The 20,627-nt window shown below is 40.3% G+C and overlaps 1 protein-coding gene across 4 annotated transcripts in view; it reads left to right on the top strand.

Annotated features, from left to right (window-relative positions):
• The window catches only part of BRIZ2 (zinc finger (C3HC4-type RING finger) family protein), a 52,501-nt gene extending 40,526 nt beyond the window's left edge, over nt 1-11,975 (top strand). For 2 of the 4 annotated variants that reach the window (XM_087693347.1, XM_087693346.1), the window contains 11 exons: nt 8,587-8,702; nt 8,788-8,896; nt 8,975-9,089; nt 9,168-9,265; nt 9,353-9,459; nt 9,546-9,795; nt 10,967-11,020; nt 11,105-11,248; nt 11,335-11,399; nt 11,484-11,538; nt 11,625-11,974. In XM_087693347.1, coding sequence (XP_087549473.1) covers nt 8,587-8,702; nt 8,788-8,896; nt 8,975-9,089; nt 9,168-9,265; nt 9,353-9,459; nt 9,546-9,795; nt 10,967-11,020; nt 11,105-11,248; nt 11,335-11,399; nt 11,484-11,538; nt 11,625-11,777 — 1,266 coding nt within the window. In that variant the 3' untranslated portion in view covers nt 11,778-11,974. Of the gene's footprint in view, nt 1-8,586; nt 8,703-8,787; nt 8,897-8,974; nt 9,090-9,167; nt 9,266-9,352; nt 9,460-9,545; nt 9,796-10,966; nt 11,021-11,104; nt 11,249-11,334; nt 11,400-11,483; nt 11,539-11,624 lie in introns of all 4 variants that reach the window. The other 2 variants (XM_087693348.1, XM_087693350.1) reach the window with 2 other exon arrangements.
• The last annotated feature ends 8,652 nt before the right edge of the window (nt 11,976-20,627 follow it).

Raw genomic sequence — 20,627 nt, 5'->3', positions numbered from 1 at the left:
CAAGTAAGATTGTCCTTTAATGTGCATACATCAGTCATCGATTTGTTGCGCTTGTGCTAGTGTTGTCTTTGCCCCAACAATTTGTTCATTAGTTTATTCAGTCCTTATTCACATGTAGTGCCCTTGCGAAGCACAACATTTGGGGATTTTGCAGCAAAACCCAAATTTCCCTAAATTTCTTCTCGAATTTTGAGGCTTTTGCTTGAAAACCCTAATCTTTGTGTGAAAATCCAATATCTCGCAAATGTTTCGGGGGTTTTACACTTGATTCTCAGAAATTACTTAGTCTTGCACCAAGATTTGGGGCTTTCCACATTTAAGCTCCCATTTCACCAAATTTTATTGACTAATTTCGGGGTTTTTGCAAAATTTTCCCAAATTCATTGACATTGAGGCCAATTATACCTTCTACATTAACATATGCGCACATTGGAGCCCTTTCAGCTATGCAAATTCTTCATCGACGCCATCAATTTTTTGAAATATTGTAAGTTTTTGGTATTTTCTTTGCTTTATTTTTTTGCTGCAATTGCCTTTTTACTTGGGACAGCAGCTAGTTACATGTGAAATGATTTGCTCAATGTGTTTGGGGATCTAGAAAAATTAGATGGCACTAATTATTTCATGTGGGCATACATGATGAAACATGTACTTCTTGCCAAGCAGCTTTGGGGTTATATATCTGGTTCAAAAGTTAGGCCTATAGGTCGTGTTATGCAAAATGTCACAAAATTTTTTGGCTCATTCACAATCACTAATGGATCTTTAGCTCTAGCTCCTCGTGTACCTTTCATAGCAAATTAGTTGAGATGGGATGGGTGTGATGCCCAAGTTGATGCTTTGATTGCACTTAGAGCCTGGTTATCCTACATATTCGATCATGCACAATGGCTAAGGATGCTTGGGATAACCTTGCCTTAGTGTATTAGGTGTGCAATGAGGCTTGTGTAGCCTACTTGCATAAGCAGCTTGAGATGGAGCACGTGGCAGAAGGTGATTTTGTGGATGTCTACATTACACGTGTCAAGGACATTATTGAGCAGCTTGCTAACATTGATGAAATCATTCTTAATGTATCTCTTGTATCTACGGTCTTAGTTGGTCTACTCAATACTTATCAGAGTTTTGTCACTACACTCCATTAACTTGCAGAAGGAGATGCTAATGCTTACACATTTGATGCATTGGTATCATTACTGTTGCAAGAAGAGAAATCAAGGTTGAATTGCTCTAATATAAGTATGGATAATCAAGCATTTGCAGCCGGCCATTGCAACAAAGGGAAGTTATGGTAGCCCTCTAACTCCAAAGGTAAAGGCAAAATAGCTTTTTCTATGGACTCCTCCAGCACCAAGGATGATGGCGCTAAGAAAAAGAGGTGCAATTATTGTAGGAAGAAGGGGTATGTAATTGAAGAATGCATAAAGAGAATGGCAAGTGAAAAGAAGAAACAATCGGGCATGAGTGTTGCTAAAAATTCAGCAAATGCAAAGGATGCAATTACACATTTTGCAAGCTTGGACATTGGTTAGTCTTATGCCTTTGTTGTGTTGTTTATATAATCCTTCTTTACATGAGCACGGTCTTTTAGTCGCTGAAAATTGCAGTACTTGGTATTTTGACAGTGGCACTTTTAAGCACATAATGCCCTTTCGTGACTTGTTTGTACCATATGCAAATGTACAAGAGGGGGGGATCAATTGTATGTGCAAACAATGCTTTGTATGCCATTCAAAGTATTGGTTAGATTTCCATTATTGCACACATTTGTTATGCTTGGACATTGGTTAGTCTTATGCCTTTGTTGTGTTGTTCATATAATTCTTCTTTACATGAGCATGGTCTTTCAATTGCTGAAAATTGTAGCACTTGGTATTTTGATAGTGGCACTTTCAAGCACATAATGTCCTTTCGTGACTTGTTTGTACCATATGCAAATGTACAAGAGGGGGGATCAGTTGTATGTGTGAACATTGGACACCTTGTTGGCCCCAAAGCTGGTGCCCCTTTCGGTATTTCTTTAACTTGATTGCTAAGGAAATGAGTACAAGTTGACATTCACAATCTCCTTTGCTGTTTCCAAAAAGCCTCTTTGCTGTAGCAACAATTAGCAATCAAATCGGGCCAATTGCCCTTTGATTTTTCAGCGAGGACTTGCACAAATGAAACCACCAATTGGCCAAATATTACCCCAAATTACAATGAATGGATTCGCATCTGAATTCCCTGACAATTATACAAATTTTAGGTGTTGAATTCAATGTACAATGCCTTCACCAATTGGCACGGGTCTCGAGGTGGATATCAAACCCTAATTTTTGCAAAAATTTAGGATTTACAGCAAATATCTATTTGTTGTCCACCAAATTCGGTTGAGATCTGGCCAAAATAGCTGAGAAATACTGAGATTTCCTGAGAATGGGTTGGAGAAGTTGAGAGAAAGCCAAGACAAGGGAGAAAAACCATAAATTCTGCCTGTTACTTGCTCCAGCTTGCATTTAATGCAAGCACCTATTGCCAGATACCTCCAAAATGTTGTCACCTGATCAACAGTACTATTGCCAACCCTTGGAAGGTAACTCCTTACTGTCCCTTGCTTGCTGAGGCTCCCAAATGATTGTCTTTTGTGTTCTTTGATCAGAAAATGGACCAACAGCTCTCTCTCTCCCACTTCCAAGCTGTAAACTGATTGACTGGCTGAGACCCAACCCCAACACGTTTTCTCAGTTTGCATGGGTATTTTTACCAAGTGGTAGCCTTCTAAATCCATTTTTCAGCATTATTTAGTCATTTAATTAATTTTCACAATCAAATAATCATGGAAATTAATTTCAGCCCTCTGACCTTGCCCAAAATTAAATGTGCCAATCCATAATTAAAGTGGCTAGGCCATTTGCAACCTAGAGTGGTCCCCAATGTAATAGCTGCCATATGTATCACATGTTAGCAGTCATGTTTGTCATGCCTTGCCATCTCCTGCCTGTGAGCCTCAGTCTGAGTCAGACGAGGACATTAGGAGCTCTGACATGTCTGTCATGTGTTATGATGGGGGAGGCTAGTCACTCTTGACTGGCTATCTTAGGTTGTGTATTTCTTTTCGGCCTCTTTTAGTGGGCAGCCACTGGCTGCCCAGCCACTTTTTTGGTCACTGTTGTGGGGCGCCCATTTTAGGGCATTTTAGGGTTTGCGCCCATTTTAGGGTTTGCGCCCATTTTAGGGTTAGGGTTAGGGTTTGTTCGTTGCCTATTTATAGGCAGCCCCCCTCCCCACTTGGTCACTTGTCTTATTGCAGATTCCGACACTCCTCCCCCGTGGTGGTGCTGCCATCATCATCAGCCTGATCTGGTGCCCTCACTGACGCTGTGGGCTGCGTGCAGGGACTGATCAGTCCATTTCAATGTATTCAGCATTCATTTCAGTCAGTGCAGATTTCTCTTCCTTATTTTCTGCTTTCTCTCTCTCTCTCCCTCCGTGTTCGTATTTCCTCTTCCGCAGCGCACTCTCACATGGTATCAGAGCCGAAGGAGAGTACACGGAGCTGAGATTTACGCGGGAGAACACCCACAACTTTGCGTTTGCTGGTCAAGACGTCTCCAACAGCTGAGGCGTCACCTTCTGCACCATCTTCTTGATCAAGGCGGCCTGTTTTGGTGTCACATCTTTGCGTTTGCTGCTGGCGTCATCCCCAACAGCCAAGGCGGCCCTTCCAGGAGGTCCCAAATATTTGCGTTTGCTGCTGGCGCCTTCTCCAGTGGCTGCCACGTCATCAACGACCTCTTCCTGCTTGCGTTTTCAGCCAGGCGGCCTCCCCAACAGCTGGGCGACATCTTCCTTACTGGCGTTTTGAGGCTGGAGGCTGTTTTTCTGTGGTGATTGCATCGTTAGCATTTGCGTTTGACATCATCCTTGCGTTCTGTGCAAGGCGGCCAGCTCAGGAGCCTCTGGTGTTTGTGTTTCGGCACCAGCAACCTTCCCTTGTTGTGTTTTGGTGTTTTGCAGATTGGAAGATGTCTTCTCATCAGTTTACGGGCTTTGATGACTCAGATGACGAGCTTTTGTCTCGACACTCATCTGGACGGAGGCGTGATTTCTATCACGAGGACCGTCGTCCGGAGTCTATTCCTCTTTCCCGTCCCCCTTCTATTCATGTATCTCGGCAAGCCCCTTCCAGTGGGCCGAAGATGCAGCCTTTGGTACCCCCTGTACAGGTACCCGTACTTCCTCAGCTGCCCAAAGAGGACTGGTTGGATGGCTCCAACTTTTCTCTATGGTCCTGCAAGGTGGAGTGTATCTTGGACTCCTTCGATCTTTGGAAGCTTGTTTCTGTTCCTATTCTCCGGCCTAAGGTGGATCCCTTAGATGGGACATCTATGGATCGTGCAGCATTATGGGATCGGCTCAATTCTAGAGCCAGATCTTTCCTCTTTCTGAGTTTGCAGGATTCTGTCCTTGTTCATGTTCACAGGTTGAAGACTGCAGCAGATGTGTGGAGAAAGCTCGCGTCTCTCTATCAACAGAAGACGTTTGCCCACCGGATATCTCTCGAAAAGAAGTTGCGGATGCTCGCTATTGATGATAGTCCTTCCATGAAGGACCACATCAACCGATTACAGGATATGAGGGATGAGCTTGCATCCCTCGGTCGGACGATATCTTCTGAAGACATGGCTATGATTCTTTTGACTCAACTGCCATCGCCTCGGTTTGATGTCTTCTACACCAGCCTTCTTACATCGAGGACCCGTGAGAAGCTTCTATGGGAGGAGCTATCCCCGCTTGTCTTGGAGCATGACGAGCGACTCAGAGAGGTCAGTGCTAGTGGATCCGACTCCACTAGAGCCTTTGTTGCAGGTTCGGGAGGACAGAAGAAGAAGCAGAAGTCAAAGGCTAAGAAGAAGGACAGTTCTTCAGGCTCTGACTCAGATTCAGAGAGCCTGAAGTACCCACACTGTGGGAAAGGGACACATCCCGAGGAGAAATGCTGGAAGAAGTACCCTCACCTTCGTCCGGGAGCGAAGGCTGGATCTATATCGGAGCCTTCTTCTACCTCTACACCAGCTGTTACCCATGAGTCAGTGTTCCTTCATATCCATGCTTTGGAGGAGGATCCTTCTTCTTCCGTGGCTGCAGTGTCTTCTGCGCAGCCTTGGTTAGTGGACAGTGGTGCTTCGAGTCATATGACTCCCCGAGGTGATTTGTTACAGGATCTCCGTCCATCAGAGGGTTCAGTCACTGTTGGTGACATTTTATCGGTGCCTATTAGTGGTGTTGGCACATTGCCTTTGTTTACCGCCCGACCTTCGAGCTCCTTTTCACAGGCCCTACATGTTCCGGATTTGGGCCTTTCCCTCCTCTCAGTTTATGGCCTTACGAGGCTTGGCACACGAGTGATCTTCACCGAGCATGCCGTTGTTATTGAGGATTCTTTTACAGGAGCTGTCTTATCTACAGGTTGGCAGGAGAGCGGGCTTTACAGACTCCATTCCCCTTCTTTGATACAGGGTCCTCCGCGGCAGTCTATTGCTACACCCGTTCCCGCTTGTGCACCTTCTATTCCACAGGTTCCTTCCCATCCCCCACCTTCTCCTCCGGTGGTTCCCTCGTACCCCCCATCCCTTTCAGAGGGGGACGATCTCGGTGATGCGGCTGTGGATTCCCTGGCCCCTAGTGTTTTAGAGGGGGATTCCCAGGATCGTGAGGAGCTCCTTCAGCGGCAGTCTACATCGACGGACTTCATCAACATTGGCATTCCTCTTGCCGCCCCAGGATCTGTTTCTCCCTTGGCGTTCAGCCACATCCAGGATCTGAGAGGGGGTGTTAGCAGTCATGTTTGTCATGCCTTGTCATCTCCTGCCTGTGAGCCTCAGTCTGAGTCAGACGAGGACATTAGGAGCTCTGACATGTCTGTCATGTGTTATGATGGGGGAGGCTAGTCACTCTCGACTGGCTATCTTAGGTTGTGTATTTCTTTTTGGCCTCTTTTAGTGGGCAGCCACTGGCTGCCCGGCCACTTTTTTGGTCACTGTTGTGGGGTACCCATTTTAGGGCATTTTAGGGTTTGCACCCATTTTAGGGTTTGCGTCCATTTTAGGGTTAGGGTTAGGGTTTGTCCGTTGCCTATTTATAGGCAGCCCCCCTCCCCACTTGGTCACTTGTCTTCTTGCAGATTCCGACACTCCTTCTCCCCCGTGGTGGTGCTGCCGTCATCATCAGCCTGATCTGGTGCCCTCACTGACGCTGTGGGCTGCGTGCAGGGACTGATCAGTCCATTTCAGTGTATTCAGCATTCATTTCAGTCAGTGCAGATTTCTCTTCCTTATTTTCTGCTTTCTCTCTCTCTCTCCCTCCGTGTTCGTATTTCCTCTTCCGCAGCGCACTCTCACATCACATGTGCTAAACAACCTTGCACATTTGATTAATAACTTAATCAAATGTTATCTGCAAGATTAAAGCATCTTAAAATTTCACGTCCCCATTGTACATGCTTGGTTTGGTCATCTTAGCTATGGTAGTTTGCTTCGTCTAAGACGTAAAAATATTGTGTTCAGACCAGAGTTTCGGGCAAATTTTGGAAACGGAGAAATGGCGTTTTAGATTGTACACTAAAATAAATATAGTATTACGTGGGTATGTAAATATATCAATGCCTACAACAACATGTATCCAAATTTCAATCAAAACTTTAAGTCTTCATGTCATATGATTGAAATTATGATTCATTACATATGTCATGACTCATGAGTGAAGATTGAAGAGTCAAGACTCAATGGTTGAAACTTAAGACAACTTAACACAATTGAGACTTAATTTTCAAAACTTAAGGCAACAAAACGAATTATAATTTATGACTCATGAATCATCTATGATCTAAAGAGCAATGAAGACTAACATCAAGAACAATGAAATAAGAATCAAGATGCATAATAAGTGAAATCAAGATACAATGATACATGTAGCTGCGTCATGTGAATAATCTGTCAAAACTCCAAAGTCCAATGAGCACTAAGCACTGTGTGCTAGTCTCTAGACTCTAGTAACTATTGAGTAATAAGTATCAACATCAATGAACAACTGGCAATTGTAGTCTGGACAACAAGGCCCGATGTCTTTGTTGGGAACGCATGCCAAGTGGTCTTTTATGCATGTTACGCTCCCCGATTTCTCCAATCCACAATAGTTGCACCGCCACTTCTTTCATTCGTCGGAGCCCTTGTATCCCTTGATTGGAGTGACGTGCCTCCAATATGGATCTGGTGCCATGATTGATTAGCCTTTAGGTAATGGGAAGAAGGAGGAGGAGGAGGAGGAGGAGGAGGTAGGAGCTGGACTGCCCCGAAACAGACCACAAGATGCCGAAACACTGGTTTTCCGTTTCCATTTCGGTCCGAAGTGGCTGGTCCGTTTCAGTAGCCCCGAAACACCCAGGATATACCCACTGGGAGTCTTTATTGAGGATTTGGACAGAGATAGTCCATACTCTCCGTGGGAGATGGGAGAGGTTGCAGGGCAGCTCTGAGAGGATGAGGAAGAAAAGAGAGGCTTTCCTGAGGATTTGGGATTTAGACACCTTTAACACTATCCCTTAGATGGTCTGGCACCTTAGCCCACCAGATTGGTTGTTTACACAACCATTGTATCTATGATGTACTTAGTTACTCTTCACAGAGTTTCTTGCACTTTGTATTTACCTTAGGGGGACTTTCTCTGAGGTGTTATTAATAGAATTCTCTTTTCTTGGGAAAAAAAAATAATGAAAGAAGAATAACAATGAGCTGAGACTCATCTTCCGCTCCACTCTGTCTCTCTCCCTCTCTTCCAACATGGTATCAGAGCTTTATGATGTTTGTGGGCCCATGTGTGTCACATCCATCGAAGGGTACTTGTATAGTTATAGTGTAGAAAGTAAAGGGCATCACTTGTACCAATCCTCCACCAACAAGATTTTGTTAGTAGAGATGTGGTATTCACTAAACATGTTGGTTAGCCCTTCATGGATTGCAAAAGCCCAATGTGGGGCCTATGGACTCCCATAAGAACTTAGCCGTCGTTCTAGCGTCATTTTTTCGTGTTACTCGCACTTCTGCCCATTTAGTGAGGTAATCCGTGGCCACAATGATGTACTTGGCCTGCGAATACTATGCCGCAGGATTGATGGGTCCAATGAAATCAATTCCCCATTTTTCAAAGGGTTGTTGAGCAATAACTGGGGTTAATTCCATTTGAGCGAATTGGGACCTTTGTCCGCTGACACTCGTCACAGTGCTTGACAAATCGTGTTGCGTCGCGGAAAAGTGTGGGCCACCACAGTTGAGACTGCAACACTTTTCGTGCTGTCATGTCTCCGCTGAAGTGCCCTCCAAGCAATGCCGCCGTGCACTTTTGAGAGCACATCGTGCATCTTATATTGTGCAAATGAATTCAGTCATTTAAGCTAGTCATTTAAATGAATTCAGTCATTTAAGCTAGTCACTTGTTAATTGATATGAAACTAGCTATTTGTTGCTCGATTTCCCAGGCTTATACAAATCAATAGAGTCCATTTGTTTGGTCATTTTCTGCTCTTATCCTACTGATTGAGCTTTACAGGCTGGCCGCAGTGAACACGTTTGTGTACTTGCTATTCCTAATTACATGACTGGTGCAGAGTTCTGTCAATTCACTGGTGCATTTCTGCAAAATATAAAGGAAATGCGAATTGTAAGGTGATTTTTCACATCTCTATCTAGGGAATATTGCACTCTGTTGGCTAGTTGTGCTCTGTTCTAATCTTTTGTCTTGGTTGCACAGAAATGATGGGGTCAGTGACAGATATAGTGCCCTCATGAAATTTGACTGTCAAACCTCAGCTGATGACTTTTTCAGGCATTTTAATGGGAAACCATTTTCCTCCCTTGAGGTACTTTAGTCTCCTTTTTTTCTGTGGTAAGGCCGCATTAGATGAAGGTTTATTTAAGCAGTTACTTGTCACTTGCAGGAGGAAATTTGTCATGTTCTTTTTACTGCAGATGTGCAGTACACAAACTCAGGAGAGGAAGCTTCTAGTCCTCCCACTGGTTTGACAGAGCTTCCCACTTGTCCTGTCTGTTTAGGTCAGTAAGATCTGCTTTTGTTTCAAGTTCCTTTTTATTAGCCCTATTTTTTCTAAATTTTTCTAATTTTTCTCACAGAAAGGCTGGATGACCACATAAGTGGGATCATGACAACGGTCTGCAACCATTCATTTCATAGTTCGTGCATCTCGAAATGGGCTGACTCATCTTGTCCGGTCTGGAGTTCTTCGTTGTCTAAAACTTATGAGCGTGTGTTAGGATCTCATGATGTTGAATTAAGCAATCCGTGTTTTGGCTTGCAGGTTTGCCGGTATTGCCAGGAACAACCAGAAAAATCAACATGTACCGTATGCTCTACATCTGAGAATCTTTGGATTTGTGTGATCTGTGGCTTTGTAGGCTGTGGAAGGTACTTGTATTTGCTACCATTTTCCTGAATTTCTTCTCATCTAGTCATACCTGCATTCATTGTCACCTTGAAGCTTACTTTTACAGGTATCAGCAAGGACATGCTATTAGGCATTGGAAAGAAAGCCAGCATTGTTATTCTCTTGAAGTTGAAACTCAACGTGTCTGGGACTATGTTGGTGATGGATATGTCCATCGTTTAATACAGTCTAAGACGGATGGAAAACTTGTAGAGCTAAATGCACCTTGTAGAAGGGACAGTGATGAATGCGGGAGTTGTGAGTGCAGTCATCACTCTGGAATGGATGAAGCATTATTCAACAGTAAGATGGATGCAGTAAGTTTGTACAGACCTTGAATTGTAGGAACTTCTTGTATTGTTAATTTGTGAACTAGTAGTTGATATTAGATTTTGATTGAACCAAAGTTTGGTATGGATGCTTGTTTGAAATAGGCACAAACTTGTTTAAATGACTTGCACCATGTAGTATATAATGAAGGCTGCATATGATGTATGGAAGTTGTGTCTGAGTAGTTTCAGCTGTGAGATTACAGCTACATTTGCATGAGAAAGGCTGTGGATGTGCTACATTGACTGAGAAAGGCCGTGGATGTGCTACATTGACTGGGAATAACTTGGTTGTCCATTGTACAATTTTCTGAGTTGATGACTTAAATATTAACCAGAGGTTTAGTGTCTCATTCATTTCAGTTGGACCTAAGGATGAGAAAACATAATTCAACACCTTGGGACACCACTTCAAATGTGAATAGGGCATATTTTGTTTGGTAATAGGTGTGTGCATCCTTATTACTAGGAAGAAAGGGGACTTTTGTATTTTCTATCTGTGGAGGAATGTACACCTCTTATAGGGATAGAGAAGAGAAGTCTTCTGGAAGATTGAGACTCTGGCATATTCTGATCCATCACCCTAATGTATATCATGTTCCCGTTCGAATGAAATCTCGTTAGCCCCAGTACAGATTGCGTAAAGGTCATATCAGTAATACTTAGATTTTGAAAAGATTAGTAAAGGAAGTCTAAGGAGTCACAAAGAAACTAACAAATCGAAGTGTTACAGATCATGTCTGGATGGATATTCTTATCTGAGATAGCAAGTAGCTCAAATAGATGCTCCTAGATAAAGTCTCTCTCCCTCCCTCATCGCATAGCATATCAAAATACAATTTGCATCTGGGAAGCTGCACCAGTGTAGCAGGTAGATCCAAATCCACAGAGCGACATGCACGACCAAAGATGAGCCATATCGTGGCTACTATTTAATGCTCCAATTTTTGTCTCTAGGTAGTGACATATGTAGCAGGATTTATTTCTTGTTTCCTTCTTTTAAAATTTGTTTATTGTCTTTTTGTTTGTTTAGACAAGATTTTGTGGTTCTTTGTTGGGGGTTGGGCTTCATATGCCTTTAACTGATTTTTTTTTCCTCTCAAGCTGATATCAATGAATGTTGAGAATGCGTCTTTTATGTGGTGTTTATTGTTGTAAGATAGCAGCTGAGTATAATCAACTTCTCACAAGCCAGCTGGATAACCAAAGACAGGTGAGCAGGGAAATTGTTATTCTCATTAGTCTTGTTTTTGTTATTTGATGACAAGTTGAACAGCTCTGGTTTGGGTGTCTCCAGTATTTTGAAGGTCTGCTTTCTGAAGCAAAACAAGAGAAGGATGCAGCCATTTCTCAAGCTGTGGAGAAGGTGGTCAGCCTGAAGTTACAGAAGCTCCAAGCTAAGCTTGATAAAGTTGAGAAAGAAAAGAGGTTTCTTGAGCAGGTAAGAGTCTGCTCTCTTAAAAAAAAAAATAAAATCAGTTTTGCTGTTTTGGATTTTGTGATAACTTTTTGGCTCTGTATATGTAGGTCAATGAATCGATGAAAGCAAATCAAGAAGGCTGGAAAAAGGCAATTCAAGAAGCTGAAGCTAGGTATTTCTCATAAGTAGTGTATATATGGAGTCAAAGGCACTGATCATGCAGATTGTTAATTGACTTTTTGATTTGATTTTACAGGGGGAAAGCTGCCATTAAGGAGCGTGATGAACGCATTGCAGAGCTAGAAGAGCAGGCACGTTTTTTGCCACTCACCCAACTTCCAATTATGTTCCATTTTCTGTGTTTCTCTCTCATTTGAGGCTTCTGTGGAATGAACAGGTCCGGGACTTCATGGTTTACATTGAAGCACAGAAAACTTTGGAAGCCAGTGGATCTTCAGAGATAAAAGATGGGGCTGTTTTTGCATTGCCTGCGACATCTACCCCTAGACAGAGTGGCCGTTCAAAAGCTGGCAGTCGGAAAAAGCGATAATGTAATTGCATGTGGTCTGTCCTCTGTACATGCTGCTTGTCACCTTTGATTGTTCACCCCATCTTTCTAGGCCATCATATATTGTATTTTTACCCATTTCGAAGTGGTCTCCCAATATTATATCTTACCAACTGGCTTTGAAAGTATGTGGTGATTGAAATCAAAGTTAGTATGTTGGTCTTTTTCAACTGTTCAGTTAAATTAGGTTGCTTGATTGCTAGTCCTTGAAGTCGGTTCCTGAATGTCTGATTCAGCCTACTTTTTAAAAGAACACACGTGCCTATCACCCCTATGATCTCTGCAACCCCCTTTCTAGAATCCTTATGGGAGATGGTTTCCTTCCCGTTTGCGCACAGATCACACACATGCATGCGTGCGCACACATTTCCCCCATGAATCAGGACCATATCAATGCCACAATCTCTATTACCAGGTTGCAGGCAAGCAGGGGCTGTTCCTTACTCTGATGTTGACAGCCCCAAGACATGGTCTGACGAGAATTCTCATTGATGGAGTTGTAGAGCTTGGACACCTCGGAGGAGAGGGTTTCCCAGGCTTGCATATGCAGTGGAAGGAGAGCAATGATGATATTTACAACATTGAATTATTCTTTCAAACACGAGCTCATTGGGAAGCCAACCATATTCTCCAGTTTCTTCTTGGAGGAGCTCAAAGAAGGCTGCTGTGATATGTGAGAGAGAGAGAGAGAGAGAGAGAGAGAGAGAGAGCGCTGTGTGGGGCTTTGCATGAATCTCACGTTTGGTGGAAAATGGTTACCATGGAGGGTTGGCTCAACAAGATTGTACAAATGTAAGGTCTTCCTTTGGCGTGTGATGGGTGGTGGGCTTCCTCTTGCCTCAATCCTTTCTAGATGCCAAATCTTGAATGGCAATTGTTGATTCTATCTCACCAATGCAGAATCCTCTCATAGATTTCATGTTCTTTGGCCTGGAAAGTCCGGATGCGTTTGTTTGATACATGAAGATTTTGTTTCCTTATCTTTGATTTTGGGGTGGTTGGCACAATTGGGCCACTCAGAACACCTTTGCTTTTGAATCCACTTCTAGTGTTCAAAGACATCTTCCTATGTTGAAGGACCTATATTTTGCTAGTCGGATCTTGTTTAGCACACTGATCTTTCCAGGGAGAACTTGGTTCCTCGGCATACATCAATTTAGGTTGCTTCTTTGCCGTTACTTTCGTACTCTTTTAGTCATGAAACTTTTGTACTGTTTTACTCGTTTGATATAAATAATTATTCATTACAAAAAAAAGAGAGGAGTAATGAACCCAAAGTGGCCAAGTGGGAGAAACTAGCTGGAGTAGGGAGCTGCATGTCATCTGAGACGGACTTGCATGGGTCATTGAAGTATGGTGAAGATTGAACAAATAAAATAGACAATGATAGAGGAATGATGGCAACATAGTAGTCTTTTTCTTCATTCTTCATTACTTCATTTTCTCTCCTCATATGCAGTGTAAGGTGCAAAGGTGGATAGTATCTTTAGTTGACTTTTCCATAAAGTAGCTTTATGCTCTCATCCTTTATTATTTTGCGTATACACATAGGAGTAAATACAAACTAATATAAATCATTAGCACACTCAAGCTTAGCAGATGTTTGCACATATAGAACTCCTAATGCGCTCTTGAGGTAGTTGAACTTATCTTAACCAAGGCGTTTATCTTTGCCCAATGCCTTGGTAAAGATATCTGCCACTTGGTTAGAGAGTGATGGTGAACTTGGATGCATTTTTTCCTTGTATGGTACACTAGATTCTTGGCCAAGATAATGTTGCTTACATTATTATAATAGAGTACGACACCTATCTCAATCTCTAAGTCATAAAGTAGTAGTCTCCCCACATTTGCTCACTTATTGCTACGACTTTTGCGATATTATGCCTCCACACTTTTTAATGGTATGATAGGTTGCTTTTTGTTACTTTAACTAATCATGGTTGTTTCCAAAGAGAAAGTATAGTCCCTCATAAACTGATCCATAACATTGCTAGCCTAGATTGTATTAGTGTATCGAAATGATATGTTTCCTTTTGCAATTTTAGTCCTCTTTTCTTCTCTCAACCAATTTGTCCATGGGTTTTCATTTTCATTGCATTTGCTTATGCTTGCGCCCTAATATATCTTCACCATGTTTCTCACGAGTCTTCTTGGTTACAAATTTTACAAAATTATCATAATTTTTATAGAGTCATCTTTGTTCTATATCGAGATTCATATCCATTGTACTCATCTTTGCTTATGTAAATTTCTTGACATTGGGTCATAACATTTGTATCTTTTTGCCAATGAAAATAAATTTATTTGCTTTGGGTTTTGTCTTCTTGGTCAAATCATTTGGGACATGAACATAGCATGCACAACTAAAAGCTTTAAAGTCAGCAATTATCAACTTTTTTCGATATATCTTCTCATATGGTGACATGCTCTGTATAGCTATTGTAGGTGTCTTATTCATCATATGGATTGCTATATGCATTGCTTTAGCCAAATAAGTAAAAGGCATATGTATTTGGTTCATGACAGCCTTTGCAATTTTAGCAATGATATGGTTTTTCCATTTTGCAAGTCCATTTTGTTGTGGTGTATATGTGTAAGCAATCTATCTCTTGATTTCATTCTTTACTCATTTGATATATATACTCATTCCCATTATCTAATCTTAAGCTTGATATATGTCAAATTACTTTTCAGCCATAGCTTTGTATTCCAAAAACTTTTTCTTCAAATGTCTCGCTTTTGTATTACAATAAATGTACCCATGTTACTCTATTAAAATCATCAGTAAAAGTGATATAGTACTTTGCATAACCATTGAAAGAAATATTCTAGTAAGGATTTGAAATATCTAAATGTACAATTTTCAAAGGATATATGCTTATTCTCCCCTTGTTTGAAAAGGGTAACCTTGATTGTTTTTAAAATTGGTATGCCTTATAAACATGGACATAGTTAACATGCCCAAATTACGGTAATCCATAAACAATGTGTTTAGTTTTTGTATTTGCTTTAACCTTTGGACATTAATATGTTTGATCTTTTTATGCCATAGCTCTACATTGTTATCTTGACCATGTCCTTGCTCCAAATGCATATTACTTTGTACCATAAGAGTTCCTTTCATATACGACCTCTAATCAACTTGCCAAGTCTTCCATTATGAGATTTTCCATAAGGCATCTAAGCTTATCGAGGCAAACCTATAGGTTGGTCAACGATTTGATCAATTGATGCAAGGTTTTTCATGATAGTGGGCATGACATATAAAACACATCCCTAAGCTTATTCTCAATTACATCCTTAGTGCGCAATGATACACTCTTGATATGCATCATTTTATGTATAGTATCATCTCTTGTAGCCACATACTCATCAGTAGTTCATATCTTTTCTACCAATATAAAACACATCCCCAAGCTTATTCTCAATTTCATATTTAGTGAGTTGACACACTCCTAATATACATAATTTTATGTATAGTGTCATCTCCTTTAACCACATACTTGGTAGTTTTTTTCTTTTTTGGGTTTCCATTAAGGCTTTAAAGCTTAATGAAAAATACCTTTGGTATCAGATCATTGTGTATGAAATGTCTTGGTTTGCAACATTGGAGTCCAAAAATCAAACATCATCATGTTGTAACTATGCCATGCTATGAAGTATATGCTCTAGGGTGAATAGGTGTCCTTTAGAGGATGATCCATCTCTATGTACATAATCATCACTGATATATCCACTTGCATAGTGATCGTATTACCTTTTTTTTTGTTTTCAAAAAAATTACCTTCCTTATGAAAACACTCTCACAATATCCAAACTACTTATAATAATGAAAAACTCTATCTCTTTGTGGATACATAAAAACATGTTCATGGACCATGGAATTGCATTTTCTCCTTGCCTCTAGACGTCTAGTCATCTTGTTTGATAGTTCCACATATAGAAGCATAAGAATCACCACTACCATATATATGTGAGCCTATACCTTTAGAGGCATTTTTGAAACCGTGCTAATGGTAAAAGATTGCATCTCTAGATTGCTTAATGCTAGAGGTATGGTAGAGGTGTCCAAAGACCTATATGCAGGACCTAAGCCAAACGAGATCATTATCATCCATAGGGGCATTTATCAATGCTAAGTCCTCTTGCAATTTCTGTGATTTTCATAACATACTCATAATACTCTTATTTCCTCTCCAAGCTCCATACAACCTCTATTTAAGTTGAATTTTTTGTGCCATTGTATACACAATATATATTCTCTATTATCTTTCATGCCTCCTTACATGTGCTTACCTTCTTTATGTATGGAATCAATACCTCCGATATGCATATCAAGGCAAGACTTTTCTAGTCTTCTCAATCCAATCTTTATATTCTTCCTTTTTCTCCTTAGTGGGGTTCTTTATTGGTAGCTCTAGGCAAGCATCCTCTCTTGTAATGAGGTCCTATAGACCTCTACCCCCATCAAAACATTTTCCTACAATCCTTGAGTGATTTGAGTAGTTCTCGATATGGTTTCAGTCAAAAAATTGTAGCTAAAAAACAAGTGTATAATGCCTCATTGCAAGGGCAAGGTGTCCGAAAGCACATACACCAATAGCACAACATCATCAATATATCCACTACAAGTATATAATGTAGCATCCCAATTTTTTGTCAAACCTGAGCCAAATTTGTAGCCAAAAAATTCTCAAATCATGCCCAAAGGACATACATCAAATGCCCATTAATGGCTATCAATACATAGGTTAACAATGCTCCAATGGTGCTAAAAGTGTATCCATATGTGAGGCCAAAAAGCATGCCCAAACCAATGCCAAAATGTACAACTTTTGTTGTTGAAAACTTTCCCAAGCACTCATCAATACATGCTAACTTTCTCCTATTTGTTCTACAAAAATTTCCCAATCAAAATGGTCTTTGAAACATGCATAAGAACTACCTTTTAAGCCTTTAAATGTGTAGTTTTGTTCCTTATAGTGTGAACATAGACAAGTTGAATAAGTTTACTAATATAACTAGTTAAAATTTTTTAAAGTAGCCAAAAAATGACCAGTTTAATCCCCTACGATGTGAACATATCTTTTTCTCCAAGTGGCTCACTCATATGAGCACTTGGTTTAGAGTAGGGAGCTACACGTCATTTGAAGCTTACCCATATGGGCCTTTGAAGCTTGGTGAAGATGTCCACAGAGAGAGAGAGAGAGAGAGAGAGAGAGAGAGAGAGAGAGAGAGAGAGAGAGAGAGAGAGAGAGAGAGAGAGAGAGAGAGAGAGAGAGAGAGAGAGAGAGAGAGATTATACTAACATCTTTAATGAGGCCAAAGTGGCATGTGTGCTCAATAGATACAATGCCATCATCTATGCACATCTATACAAGAGAGAGAAAGTTGCCTAAGCGAGAGTTAAATTATTGAAATTGATAAAAACATGCTAAACTACATTATTTGATCTACTTGATTATCCAACAATTTACAAGAAATAATCGAACGCATAAACAAAATCAAAACTCTACCAATTCAAAAGAGATAGTTCACAATAGATTGGCTTCAAAATTGTTGCCCCTTGTGGCATTTCTTTAGAATTGTAATTCAAGATCTTGTAGTACAACATAGAATAGAATTGAAGAACGTGGAAGGTCTCGCCACAAACTAAAGAGATACCTCCTTGAGTCTCCACTTACTTTGTCAATCCATCCAATTGTCTATAGAATCTAGAACAAATGGGTATCTAGAATGACTAATAGAAAAATCCCCAAATTCACTTCTTGATTCGAAATGTACTGGGGCATGAGTTGGGCCTTCTACACTTGCATGTAAGCCACTCTTGCTATGGATGGGTAATTCTTTGTAGATATGTTTGTAACAACAAATCCCCTTCATCCATAGTTGAGATTGAGAGAAAGTGGTAACCAACCACCACTATCCAAGAGCCTTAGATTAGGTCACCTAATACTAGGAAGGCTCAAGATACTTGTCTATTGTCAAAATGGCCTAGATTATTGTTGCCTATTGAGATATGGCATTCCCTTGGTTTGGTTGAGAAACACTAGTAGCAACAACCACCTACACAAAGTGCACCTCCTGTGCCCTCTAGCTAGTCCAACTAATTGACTCTCCACATGCCACCCTAGTCTTGCATGTTATGTTTTCTCCTTGTGTGCCTAGTGGTAGACCCACCCATACAAACTCACCCTCTAAACTTAATTTCTAGCCAATAATAGTTCAATAAAATGCAACATTCATGGCTCTTGCCCAAACTTTGGCCATGCTGCCCAGCCCTAATTTTGAATCTTCTTTGATTCTAAAGTGTTGAAACTTCAAAAAACCTTAGTTTAAGGATGTATATAATTTAATTACCTAACCCTTATGACACTAAAAGTAATTTACAAGGGGTTGTTTAATGCCCTTAACCAAGATCTTACCCATGTATCCCACAAGTACCTATCACCACTTCTGCCAATGTCCCCCACTACCTAGGCTAGGATCATCTACCCATCATGATACACATTCAACTTAGTCTCACATATGCACCACATATGTGCATAACTTAAATGTCCCAATTTAAGTGTCCAAAGATAATTAAGTTAAAAATTCATGTCCTTGAGACAAACCTCCCCCTTGAGACCTACAATCATCCTTGATTGCATGGCAATACAACAAAAGTATTAGTTACCACTAGAAATACATGTGATATCCTAGTCAAACAATATCAAAACTATGGCTTAATTATGCTCATGTTGTACGCATGTTTGAATTTCCAACATGCCAAAAAATTATATTGACCAAACCAAGGCAAATTAATGCTAACACTGAGCACAAGCAATGCCTTGAGCTAAGATGTGTCCATACATTAGTTGCATGACGTATATATCAAATACCTTATGCAAATGTACATTAAATGCACATCACATGTAACTCAAGGTAATGCACATATTATGTATCCCCAAACATGCCTTGCAAATGTATAGTTTCATAGTCTAGGTGCAAACCATACCCATTTGCATACCAAACAATAGTGACTAATACATTGAATAGGCTCAAATCTCAATTTTGTACCCCTAAAATGGTGTTGAATCTAGTAACTAGTTCTATTGAATTAGGGAGAGTCATGAGCTAAATAGCTCTATCTAGTGTTAAAAATTTACCTGACTTATTGGGTCCACCTAGATGTAGGTGTTTGATCATTGGGATTGAAGACTTCCACTTTCTTCTTGGGTTTGCTTTAGTTTTCTAACTAGGTAGAGCATACTACCACATTGCTTTGATAAATAAAAGCAGTTTCCTTTTATTATCCTATTGAACAACAAGGTTCACTAGACTCAATATTTAGCCCAAGACAAAGAATTAGGAAACCAATACTTTAGTTCATAATAACATATTCAAAACCATCACTTTGTAGAGTGGTATAAAGTTCATCTCTCCACAGAGAAGATAGTCTTAGGACCTTTCAATCACGTAGGTTTGGGTGTAGGATCGAGTTGTATATGATCACACTCCTTTTGTGGACTTATTAGCTTAGAGCCTCTAGAGCCATCCTACATAACATGGGCACTTATGAATCGGCCCTTTTCTCTCTCAAACACTCGAGTGATCGGGAAAAGCAAAAATACCTACCTTCCTTGGGAGCATAGAACCCCCACCTGCATGTGAGTTCTTCAACATTCCATAGAATGTTGAACATTGGCTAGGGGATTCCAATGTCTAGTATTGCCGCAATCCTCAATCCATCTAGCTAATACAAGCACAGAACCATAAGGTAATATATTTTTAATAGTTCTCAAAAACAAAAGTAGCCATAACCATTAAAACCTTGTTTTTAGAGCACTTCTTAACATATGTGATGCATAGAAACTCGTTTCCCATCCTATGCTCCTTCCTAAAAAAGAAAATAAGATATTTAAAGATGTTTCAACATTTTCTAATTGTATTTTCAAGTAAATTACAACCATATTCAATTAAGAAGCAAAATACTCATTCTAAGTCATTTTTTCTATAGTCTCGAGGTCATTCTTTTAATTGTTGAGAAATTTATATGAACAACTGCAAAAATAATTAAGAAAACTATAAAATTTTGAGAACAATTTTAGAAATTCAAACATAACCATTAAATGCTACACTTAACTTGATAATCATTGCTTAGGAACCCATCGTTATTGCAAGGTATGATCACAACCTCGAGTTTGTATATAACTGTTATATCTTCGTGTTGCATGCATTTAGGGCTTCTTCAGGTTGTGCTTCAACCTTGGATTGAGCGTAAGCTTTAATGACCCCTTTATTGTTGATGGGAGCATGTATGACCTCTCTATATCACTTCATGGCCACATAAATAGTCTTTAGGATACTGGTTCACGAGCATGCATGAATGGATCTTAAAACCCAAATCTTTTGTTACCCTAGTGGTAGGGTAGGACTATAGCAAGATTTAGAAAATTTTTTGGTTGGATTTGACATCTTTTGGACCTGATTTCAGGGCTTGATATACAGAAACAAGGCTTATAGTAAGTGAGTTTCAATGTAGGACAATATAATTTGACTTTAAATAATGTAAAATTTGATGATTGCAAGCATGAAAATGAGAGAGATGAGCAAGAAGGCGACATCATATTGAGATACTTTGGAGATTGCTATTAGCACAATGGATGATTGTCCGAATAGTTAGCAAATTTGGAATCCTCATGTCGAGAAGGTCAAGCTACTCTAGGGGTTTGGTGTGATTTGAAGGGAAGAGAATCCATGGTTTTTTGCCGAAAGGGAGACATTTATGTAGAAGAGGGAAGAGGAGGAGCTTGGTATGCTTTTATATTTTCCCTTGCTTTTTTTGAA

Source organism: Lygodium microphyllum, chromosome 14 (assembly GCF_053477565.2).
Source record: "Lygodium microphyllum isolate KBCC chromosome 14, Lygodium_microphyllum_v1.1.10, whole genome shotgun sequence".
NCBI classification, from domain to species: Eukaryota; Viridiplantae; Streptophyta; class Polypodiopsida; order Schizaeales; family Lygodiaceae; genus Lygodium; species Lygodium microphyllum.
The sequence above is the reverse complement of the archived record's forward strand: the minus strand, read 5'-3'. Positions and strand labels throughout refer to the sequence as shown.